This window comes from Dromiciops gliroides, chromosome 2, assembly GCF_019393635.1.
Source record: "Dromiciops gliroides isolate mDroGli1 chromosome 2, mDroGli1.pri, whole genome shotgun sequence".
Classification (NCBI taxonomy): domain Eukaryota; kingdom Metazoa; phylum Chordata; class Mammalia; order Microbiotheria; family Microbiotheriidae; genus Dromiciops; species Dromiciops gliroides.
This window is the reverse complement of record NC_057862.1, coordinates 280,800,904-280,813,073: the sequence shown is the minus strand read 5'-3', so window position 1 is coordinate 280,813,073 and position 12,170 is coordinate 280,800,904. Positions and strand designations below refer to the sequence as shown.

At 35.2% G+C, this 12,170-nt stretch overlaps 1 protein-coding gene across 1 annotated transcript in view; it reads left to right on the top strand.

Moving 5' to 3' along the window:
* Nucleotides 1–12,170, top strand: part of CATSPER3 (cation channel sperm associated 3) — a 53,084-nt gene that overhangs the window by 22,488 nt on the left and 18,426 nt on the right. The window contains 1 exon segment of the mRNA XM_043989066.1: nt 11,564–11,746. Coding sequence (XP_043845001.1) covers nt 11,564–11,746 — 183 coding nt within the window.

The following is a 12,170-nucleotide window of genomic DNA, read 5'->3' as shown; positions in this document are numbered from 1 at the left end:
TCTGTGACAATTCCTCATTTAAGTTCTGTGAATTTTTGTGCTTTGTGTTCCTTATAAACAATTTATTGTAGGATTCTGCTTTCTAAGCCAGTTTACTATTCTCTTCTGTATTATGGGTGAGTTTATTCCATTCATATTCATGTTACAATTATTAATTATGTATTTTCTCACTATTATATCTCATATGTTTTTCTTCTCTTTCCTACCCCACTCTCCCTTTTCTTTTTTTTTTTCCCTTGGTGAGGCAATTGGGGTTAAATGACTTGCCCAAGGTCACACAGCTAGTAAGTGTTAAGTATCTGAGGTCGGATTTGAACTCAGGTCCTCCTGAATCCAGGGCTGGTGCTCTATCCACTGTGCCACCTAGCTGCCCCCCACTCTCCCTTTTCAAAAAAGAAGGTGAAGAAAGTGGTCTGTTCTTACTCTTTTGCTATTTTTTTCTTTATGAAGCCCAGACTCTGATTTCTGATTTTTTACATTTTCTTTTCCTCTTTTTAAACCTCCCTTTACAATCACCCCTATGAAACTGATGTTTGTTTGCAGGTGACTATTTCCTCCTGACTCTGCTCTCATTCTTAAAAATTACTCCTCCCTGGATGCCTATCAATTGGAGAATGGCTGAACAATTTGTGGTATATGATTGTGATAGAATACTATCGTGCATAAGAAATAATGAACAGGATACTTTCAGAAAAACCTAGAAAAACTTAAATGAAATGATCAGCAAAGTGAAGTGAGCAGAACCAGTAGATTATTGTTTGTTTGTTTGTTTTTGGTTTTTTGGCAGGGCAATGAGGGTTAAGTGACTTGCCCAGGGTCACACAGCTAGTTAAGTGTCAAGTGTCTGAGGTCAGATTTGAACTCAGGTCCTCCTGAATCCAGGGCCGGTGCTTTATCCACTATGCTACCTAGCTGCTCCTTGTTTGTTTGTTTTTTAGTGAGGCAATTGGGGTTAAGTGACTTGCCCAGGGTCACACAGCTAGTAAGTATTAACTGTCTGAGGCTGGATTTGAACTCAGGTACTCCTGACTCCAGGGCCAGTGCTCTATCCACTGCACCACCTAGCTGCCCCAACCAGTAGATTATTGTTACAGAGTGACAGTAATATTGTGAATGACTTAGCTATTCACAGCAATGCAATTGTCTAAGAAAATTCAGAAGGACCTGAAGTCAGGAATACTCATTTTCCTGTGTTCCAAATTGTCCTCAGACGCTTTCTAGCTATGTGACCCTGGGAAAGTCACTTAACCCTATTTACTTCAATTACTCACCAGTAAAAAGAGCTGGAGAAGGAAATGGCAAAGCACTTCAGTATCTTTGCCAAGAAAGAGTTGGACAAGGCTGAAATGAATGAACAACAGCAGCAATATATATCGAATGGCTTGTCTTCTCAATGAAAGGGGAGGAGAGGGAGGAAAAGAAGGAGAGAATTTGGAATTCAAAATTTTAAAATATAAATGTTAAAAATTTTGTTAAATTTGTTAAAATATAATTGGAAAAATAAAATATTAAAAATCTCCTTCTCCTTGTTCCCATTCTCTTATTTTATTTCTGATATATTTGTAAATCATTTTTTCTGTATGCAAACCATTTATTATATATAAACTTTTTCCTGTTTACATATGAATGAGCTTCAAAAGAAATCTTCATTATCCTCCATGCTTACGTGTCTGTGTTTATGTTTTTCTCATGCACCCCTCCTTTGAGAAATAAATTCCTCCTATTCTTCCTCATCTCTTCCCTAGTGTATTTCTTTTTATCCATCCTTTTCTTTCCTCTAAAAACCATCAAAACAGAAAAAAATACCTATGCCCTGTGTTTGACTTTCTTTCAAGGGTACTCTATGGACCCTTTCTTGTTTTTCCCATCACCATTTAGCCCCTTCCTGTTGCTCAAATGTCACTACCTTTTAAGATTTCTCTTGACTCCTGTTTGTGTTTCAAAGTTTCTGTTTACCTCTGGTCTTTTCATGAAGAATGCTTGAAAATCTCTTATCCTAAGTTCCATTTCTCACCCTATAAGATTATACTCAACTTTACAGGTTAAGTTATTTTTAGTAGTAAGCTTTTGTCTTTTGGAATATCATATTCCAAGATTTCCCCTCCTTTATGATAGTTGCAGCCTCATCTTATGCAATCCTAATTGTGGTTCTTTAATAGTTGAACTTTTTTTGGCTGCTTTTTACCCCCTTAAAGGGGGAAGTTCTGGCTATGACATTCCTTGATGTTTTAACAGTGTTTCTTTCAGGAGATCAGTATATTCCTTCTCTTTTCACTTTGCCCTGTTCTTCTAAAAGATCTGGGGAAATAGTTTTTCTTTTATGATTTAAAATTTTTTTTATTCTAAAAAATTTTCTTTATGCTTCAATTTGTATTCAGACACCATCAGTTGTTTCTCTGGAGATGATCCCATTATTCACAAGTTCTTTAGAGTTGTCTTGGATCATTGTATTGCTGAGAACAGCTAAGTCTTTCATTTCTGAACATCTTACAATATTACTGTTACTTTGTATACAGTACATTTCACTTTTCATATGGTTTTAAAAATAATATGACATTCAGACTTTTTGTTTGGATATGGTTTCAGGGAACCCAATGATTTCTGTGTAGCCTAGGTGTAACATTGACCTCCCATTTTCTCCAGTCTCTCTCTCTCTGTCTCCTGGAATTGGGGCTGGCCCCCTGCCCCACCTGCACTCCCTTCTGAAGACTGAGGTGGTAAACTCAGAGAGGTAGAGTTGTGACTATGTCTCAAACTCTCTAACAGAGTTCTAGAGATAACACTGCGGGGAGGGAGGGGAGCTACTGCTTGCCAGCATAGCTCTGAGCCCTTAGTTTTGTGCTTTCCATTAAAATTAAATTAATTATTAATTAATTAATCAAATAATTAATCAATTAATAAAATCAATAAAAATTAGTCATAATGGCACCATAAAATATTTACAAAACAATTAGGCAAAAGCAAGAATAATCATATTAGCTCAGCAAAAGGGAAAAAACTCAGGATTCAACACAACATTTACTCAATAGAAGGCAAAATCAGGAATAATCAAGATGTAACATTCCACCCATAAACCTGAATCATATTCTTTTTTTTTTTTTTTGCGGGGCAATGGGGGTTAAGTGACTTGCCCAGGGTCACACAGCTAGTAACTGTCAAGTGTCTGAGGCTGGATTTGAACTCAGGTACTCCTGAATCCAGGGCCGGTGCTTAATCCACTGCGCCACCTAGCTGCCCCCCTGAATCATATTCTACCACCAATGTACATAGTGTGCACAGGGGAAATTGGGTCCACACAGAAACCTAGTAGGGAGACACATGAATAGGGGCAAATCATGATTTGCTGATTAAGATAATATGCTGCTGTTTGAAGTGCTGGCGGAGGAAAGGAATTATTGTCCTGTCACTTTCTAAAAATTGAAACAGAGAAAATGCTCAGAGCCCCATAGTGAAGTGAAGAGATGTTTAGCACTTCTCTAAGGTAAGGAAACTGCTTGATACTGAAAAATAATTTTCTGAGCACCTTGCTAAGGGTTGATGTTGTTCAGTAGTATCTGATTTTTCTTCTTCATCTCATGGACTCACATGCCATAATTTTTTTAAACCAGTTCCCAATTGATGGTCACCTCCTTGGTTTCTACTTCTTTGCTACCACAAAAAGAGGTGCTGTAAATATTTTTCTTGTATATAAGGGTTCTTTTATTTAAAAAAAATCACCATGGGGATATAGACTGAGTAGTGGTATTATTGTTAGATCAAAGGGTATGCCCAGTTTAATAACTGGACAGAGCTAAATTGCCTTCTGGGAGGGCTGGGCCAGTTAATAGGTTCACTAACAATGCATTAATGTATTTATTTTCTCTTAGCTACCCCAGCAGTTGACTATGCCAATCTGATGGTTATGAAGTAGAACCTGAGTTGTTTATTTTTCATTTTTCTAATTATTAGTGATCTGGAGGATTTTTTCCTCCCATGTTCATAACTTAGATTTCTTTCTCTGAAAACTGATTGTTCATATCCTTTGACCACTTACCAATTGGGGAATGGCTTTTATTTTTATAAGTTTAAATCAGGTCTCTATATGTCTTAGAAATGACATCTTTATTGGGGAGACTTTATGCAAAGATTTTTTTCCACAGTTAACTTGTTTCCCTTCTCATTCTAGCTGCATTGGTTTTATTTGTGCAAAAACTTTCAAAATTTTATATAATCAAAACAGTCCATTTTATCTTTTGTTATCCTCTCTATCCTTTGGTTATAATCTCTTCCCTGGTCATAAATCTGATGGGTAATTTCTTCCTTGCACCTCTAATTTACTTATGAAGTTACTATTTATGTTTAGTCTAAGTCATGTTTCCATTTAGAGCTTATACAGTGTGGCATGTGGACCTATACCTAATTTCTACCTGACTACTTTGTAGTTTTTCCAGCAGCTTTGTTGAGTAATGAGTTCCTATGCTAACAGGCATATATGCTAACAAGCTTCCTTGAAATCACACTAAGTAGGTTCAGTTCATGTCTAAGGCTCCTTTATGACTTAACTTTACACACTCCACTAGTGCTCTCATAGTAGCTTCCCATAATGCCCTTCCCATTGCCCTAAATACAAGATTCCTTCCTGGTTAGCTACCTCTGCACTTGTCCCTTATTTATCAAAACTGACCAGTTCCTCTCCAAGACCTTCTGTCCTGCTTCAAATCAGTCCATCAGACTGTTAATAACAGATAATAACTTAAAGTGTTCCCACCTGTGTACAAGAAGGATCCTAGCATAGTGGTTAGAGCACTATATTTGGAGTCATATAGATTTAGACTCTAAACCCCTCTTGATACTTTCTAGCTGTGTGTCCATGGGCAAGTCACAGCTTCGCTGAGTCTTTTTATAGAGGTAATATGGAGGTAATAATGCCTATAATATCTACTTCACAGGGGGTTTGTAAGAATCAAATGAAGCAAAGCACTTTGCAAACTTAAAAGCCAGCTGTTACTGTTATGTTAAAATGTAAGCTAATATTACTATTATGTTAAAAAGTGTCTTCCATGCCTTAGCTTGGCAAAGGGATGACTAATTTGCATGATTAAAGGAGAGACTTGGGGGTTAGGGGACTTACTTTCATCCTTTAAGTAGCATCACATAGGCGGCTACCCTTAGGTTAATATTAACTCCTCATGGGGGCAGCTAGGTGGTGCAGTGGATAGAGCACTGGCCCTGGATTCAGGAGGACCTGAGTTCAAATCCAGTCTCAGACACTTGACACTTACTAGCTAGTCTCAGACACTTGACACTTACTAGCTGTGTGATCCTGGGCAAATCACTTAACCCCAATTCCACCCTCCCAAAATTAACTCCTCATGTTTCTTTAGCCTTTTTTTTTTTATGGTGTTTGGGTTTTTTAAAAAGTTTTTACTGTTATTTTCTGTTTCTTATATCACCATAGTTATCCTAAGTATCCCTTCCTCTGTCCCTTCCAGAGAATTATCCCATATGATCAATAGTATTTTTTAAAAGAGTCACTACAACCAATTTATACATTAAAAAAGTCCAAAAGTGTGTACAACATGTTAACTAACACCTGTGAAGCTCCCACCTCCACAAAGAGCTGGGTTGGAGATGTCTTCTCATCTTTTTTCATTCTAGTCCTACTGGATCTTTTTTTTTTTTTTTTAGTGAGGCAATTGGGGTTAAGTGACTTGCCCAGGGTCACACAGCTAGTAAGTGTTAAGTGTCTGAGGTCGGATTTGAACTCAGGTACTCCTGAATCCAGGAGTGGATAGAGCACTATCCACTGCGCCACCTAGCTGCCCCCTACTGGATCTTTATAGTTTTGTTACATTTCCTTTTGATTTTTTACTGTTCTTTCAATTTACATTGTTGTAGTCACTGTGTATATTATTTTCTTGGCTCTGTTTATTTATTCTATATCAATTCATAGAGGTCTTTCCATATTTCACACACATTATGTCTTACAACACAGTAATATTTCATTACATTCATGGAGCACAATTGCTTCACCAAATGATGGGCATCTATTTTGTTTCCAATTCTTAGCTATTACATGCAAAAAATACTGCTATAAATATTTTGGCATATATGGGGACTGTTTCCTTAGTGATGGCTTTCTTGGGGTAAAAGCCCAGCAATGGAGTCTTTGTTTTAAAAGTTATGGATATTTTAGTCATTTTATTTGCATAATTCCATATTGCTTTCCAAAATGGCTGGACCATTTCACAGCTCCACAAATAATGTATTAGTGTGACTGTCTTTCCATAACTCCTTCTCCATTGACTGTTGCCATTTTTGTCCATTTTGCCAATTTTCATGGTGTGAGATAAAACTTTAGGGTTGTTTTGCATTTCTATTATTACTAGTGATTTGGAATATTTTTTTCATATAGTTATGAATACTTGGCAGTTTTTTTGAGAATTATTTTTTATATCCTTTGACCATTAATATGTTAGGGAATGGACATTAGTCATATATATATATATATTTACATATATATGTATAAATTGTTTATATATCTTGGATAGCAAACCCTTATCAGAAAATTGTGATACAAAGATTTTTTTTCCTATTTGACCACTTTCCTTCCTTTCCTAAATGCATTAATATTAGATGCAAAAGCTGAAAACTTTCAGGTAATCAAATTTTTCTATTTTATCTTTTGTAATTGCCTATATCTTTAGTTTTGGTAAGAATAAATCTACCCATAAAAAATAAAATAAAATAAAGAATAAATCTACCCAATCGCTGAAAAAGATATATGCTGTATTTCTCTTGTTTTTTTTTTATAGTATTATCTTTAACATAATATAGGTTGCTTATCCATTTAGAATGTATTTTGGAATGTGATATAAAGTGTTGATATAAACCCAATTTCTGCCAGATTGCTTTTCAGTTTTCTCAGCAGTTTTTTTTTAATTAAAAAAGGATTTCCCCCCCCCCAGGTAATTTGTTTTCCACCTTATCAAAAACTGAGTTGAGTTCTATTGGTTTTTTAAAATCTCCATTGTCTAGTCTGTTCCATTTATTTTTGCTTTTCCAAATGAATTTTGCTATTATTTTATCAAGTTCTAGAAAGTATTTGGTATGGCATTAAAAGAGTAAATTAATTTTGGTAGTATTGTCATTTTTATTATATTGGCATGGCCTAGCCACAAGCATTGAATATTATTCCAGGTGTTTAAATTTTTCTTTCTTTCCTTAAGGAATGATTTGTAATCGAATCTATATAAGTCTTTTATGTGCTTTGGTAAGTTGATCCTGAGATATTTTGTGCCTTTTACAGTTATACCTAATGGGATTTTCTTTTCTATTATTGTTTCTTGTATTTTGTTATTGTTATATAGAAATTATTACTGATTTTTATTGATTTTCAATTGTTTGGGTTTTTTTGCTAATTGTGTGGGGTTTTTTTTTTTTTTTTTTGGTGAGGCAATTGGGGTTAAGTAGCTTCCCCAAATTCACACAGCTAGTAAATGTTAAGTATCTGAGGTTGGATTTGAACTCAGGTCCTCCTGAATCCAGGGCCGGTGCTCTATCCACTGTGCCACTTAGCTGCCCCTTTTATTGATTTTTGAGATTTATTCTGTAGCTTGCAATTTTGCTGAAGTATCTCAATTAGTAGCTTTGCTTATTCCCTGGGGTTTTCCAAGTAAACCATCATATCATCAGTAAACAAAGATAGTTTTATTTTCCCTCTGCCTATTTTTTATTCTGTTCATTTTTATTATCTTGTTGCTAGCATTTCCAGAACTATATCAAATAATAATGTGGAGAGTGGGTATCTTTGTTTCACTCTTGCATTCACTGGAAAAGGTTCTAGTATAGCCTCATTACATAGATTGCTTGCTTTTGGTTTTAAAGATATCCTTTTTTTATGAATTCATTTATTTTGCAGAGCAATGGGGTTAAGTGACTTGCCCAGGGTCACACAGCTAGTAAGTGTCAAGTGTCTGAATCCGGATTTGAACTCAGGTCCTCCTGAATCCAGGGCCAGTGCTTTATCCACTGCTCCGCCTAGCTGCCTCTGCTTTTGGTTTTAGATAGATGCTTTTTATGATATTAAAAAAGACCACTATATGCCTCTACTTCATAAGGTTTTAGCAAGAAAGAGTGTTGTACTTCGTCAAAGGCCTTTTTTTTGCATCTATTAAAATCACCATGTAGTTTCAGATGTTTTATTTCTTAATATGATTAATTATATTAATTGCTTTCCTAGCATTGAGCTATCTTTGAATCCTTTGGATAAATAACACTTGATTATCATAAATATTTCTTGGATAAATAGCAGTAGTTTGTTAGGATTTTGTTTAAATTTTTTGAGTCAATGTTCATTAAAGACATTGGCGTATAGTTTTCTTTCTATGTTCTTTCTTTCCCTGGTTAGATATTAGGATGATATTTGTTTCATAAAAGGATTTTGGTAGGATGCATTCTCAGTTTTTGAGAATAATTTGTGAAATATTTGTAGTGACTATTCCTTAAAAGTTAGATAGAATTCTCCTGTGAATCCATCAGGATGAGGAGTTGTGCTTGTTGTTGCTTTGGTCATTCCTTTACAGCTAGATCAATTTCCTTTTCTAAAATTGGGCTATTTAAGATTTCTGGTCTTTTGATATTTTGGGTATTTTATATTTTTGAAGGTATTTATTTCATTTTTGTTCTTTATGTTGTTAGCATATACCTTTATATTACACATTCTGAATATTTTTTCTATTCTGGCTTTGTTGTTATTTCACCTTGCTCATTTGCTATTTTATTGATTTGATTTTTTTGCTTCTTTTTAATAACATTAATGAAGGGTTTCTCACTTTTATTAGTCTTTATCTATTTCCCCTCTAATTTTTAATAACTCTTCCTTTGTGTTTACTTTAAATTTAATTTTTGGTTTTTCTAATTTTTAAAATGTATACTCAGTTAATTAATCCTCTCTTTTTCTATTTTATTAATGTATGTATATAAGATTTCCCCACCAAAGTCTGTTTTAGCCACATCCCAGAAATTTTGGTATGTTGTTTCATCATCATCATTTTATTTTATATAGTTATTCATTGTCTCTGTGATTTGTTCTTTGACCCACTCTAAGATTTCATTGTTAAGTTTCCAATTGGGTCTATATATTTTGTTTGTAGTTCTTGAATCAATTTCTATTTTTATTGCATTATGGTCTATAAAGGACATATTAACTATTTCTGCCATTTTACATTTTTTTTGAAATATCTCTGTGACCTAGCACATGGTCGATTTTTATAAATGTTCCTGTGGTCCAGAATAATATGTAAATTCTTTTGCTGTGTCATTTGGAAAATGTCATAGGTCTTTTATACAAACTCTAATTTCTTTAGCAATTTATTCAGTTCTGTATTTCCCCTTTTGTTTATCTTTTTGTTAGGCTTATTCAAAACTAAGAGGGATATTGAATTCTTCTGTCATGATTCTGTTATTGTCTATGTCTTCTTGAAAATCAGATAATGTTCTCTTTTTTGAATTTGGATGCTAAGACATTTGGAATATATGTTTATTACTGATATTTGTTATCCCTTTAATTTTTTTGAATATTTATTTTTGCTTTGTCAGATAGTAATGATTGTACATAATAGTAGGTGTGCGTATTAATTTACATTTGACCTGGCTTCACCCAGATGATGTTTGTAACTCAAAGGAATCTGAAGCCATTTCCTCCCATCTTGCCATCTCCTGCAACATACTCCATTGCAGATATTTCTGAGGTAGAGTGTTTGCGGGATTACATGCTGTCATAGCAATAGTAGCAATATAGTTCAAATTAAGGGAGGAAGTGCTAACAGAAAAATGGGAAAGGTAATTGAAACAAATATATAGGAATGGAAGCCATTTCCCAATGTAGAAATGGTCACAAGATATGAATAAGCAATTTTCAAAAGGATATTTTGAAAATGTTCTTAAATTATTTGAAAATTTCAAATATTCTTAAAAACAAGCTATCAAAAACCATAGGCAGGAGTGCTCAAAATCACTATTAATAAAAGAAAGAAAAACTGCACAATTCTGAGGTTCCACCTTGAAATTATCATATTGTCAAAGATGATACAGGCAATTATTGGGAGAGATGTGGTAGGATAGGCACACTAAAGCATAATTATTGGTGGAATTGTGAATTGGTCCAATCATTTAGGAAAGCAATTTGGAACTCTACTACAAAGTATTCCTATAAATTGCTCTTATCTTTATCCCAGAAGGAGCAATACTAGGCAAAGAGGTCAAAGACAGAGGGAAAGGACCTGTACATATAAAAATTATCTATAGTAGCATTTTTGTCATACCCCAAACTGGAAACAAATCAGTCAGTTGGGGGAGTGGCTAAATAAATTATGTTATATAAATATATGAATATAATCATTTCACAAGAAATGGAAAGTATGACAGATTCAGTCAAATCTGGGAAGACTTGGCCTACGTTGCTGAGACTGAATGTTCCTCAGGGTTGAAATCTTTTCTCTTTTGGAGGGTTTATCCTAGGAGACAGATTATCCAGTATTTGGGTTCCTAGGGATAGTTCTGCAAGTCTGAGATCAACAAGTTTGAGGTCAACAATTCAACTTATCCAGAAATCATTGAGCAACTTGTCCAGGGTGAGTAACAGTTTGCTCTCAGATGAAGAAAGAGCTTGTTCTTGGAGACACCTAGGTGACACAATGGATAGGGCATTGGAGTTGGAGTCAGGAAGTCTTGAGTTCAAATCCAGCTTCAGACACTTACTACCTATGTGACCCATGGCAAGTCACAATGTCTCTGTACCTCAGTTTCCTCATATGTAAAATGGAGATAACAAGAGTTCCAAAATCCCAGGATTGTTGTGTGAATAAAATGAAATCATATTTGTATATTGCTTAGCATGTTTGAAATACAGTAGGTACTAACTATAATAATAATGGTAATTATTATTATTATTCCTAGCTTGGCTGGGTAGGTATAAGTATGTGTCAGAATTTAGAGCTAGAAGAGACTTTAGACACCAACAATTTTTTTTTAATTTTAGAATTTTTTAAAATTAAAAATTAAAAAAAAAATTTAAGTTTGATTTTACAAATGAGGAAACTGAGATCCATGGAACTTAAGTGACTTGCTTAAATTCACATAGGCCTAAAGTAGGATCCGAGTTTAGGTTCTTTGATCCCAGAGTCAGTGTACTACACTATAAATATTTGGGGAATCTAGAGACCACTGGTGGATGACTGGCAGGAACAGATTCTTGTTTCTATTTGGTAAGATTAAACCTTATTTTCATCAGCAGAAGTAGAAAAGTAATTCCTATTTCAGTACTTATTTATCCATCTGCCTCTTCAAAGAGCCTATTAAAGTGCTATTGCACAGTCAGAGCTTAATAAAAATTTGAATTCAGCTGAATTGAATCCATTTCCCAAGGTTGGCCTAATCCTGAGTCCCAGAAAAGAAATGCTTGCTCTGTTAGCTGCCATGGGTCTGGACTGGGTGACCTTTGAGTCTTGATTTTAGTTTTGAGGGGGCTTGTTTATCTGGAAAATATCCCATGCCTTATTCTTCTGTTCTTTCTTTTTCATAGACTCTGATCACTGCATTGGGACAGACAATCTGCACTGTGGCTTCTGTCATGATCCTGCTGTTCCTGCTGATGTTCATCTTTGCCATCTTAGGCTTTTGTCTGTTTGGATCAACTGATGGGGGTGATGTGAATAACTGGGGAAACCTCGCCTCAGCCTTCTTTACCCTTTTCAGCTTGACCACGGTAACTGCATATGAAGCTTTGACAAGGACCCTGGTACCCAGAACAAGGATGAGGATCCCTCCTCTAGAATGGCCTCAGACTTACTTGTGGAATAGGCAAAGTCAGTCTTCAGTCTCTCTGCCTGCCCCTGGTTCCCAGTGCCTTCGTGTTCCCAGTGCTGCCCACAGTGTAGCACCCTACTTAAGTCTTTCTACCTCCAAAGCCCTCCTCAGTGCCTTTCCTGACTATTTATTTCCATATTTCTGGTCCCTGTTCTCCCCAGAACTCATATACTAACCTAATTCACGCTTTTCTATTTAATGACAATAGTGGTTTGGTGTTGTATTTTCCCAGTGGCACACTGTCCCTTCCTGGGCAACACATTGACTAGAGCACAGCCAATATTTATTAAGCTTCCTCTTTATGTGCAGAGCAGTGTGCTAGG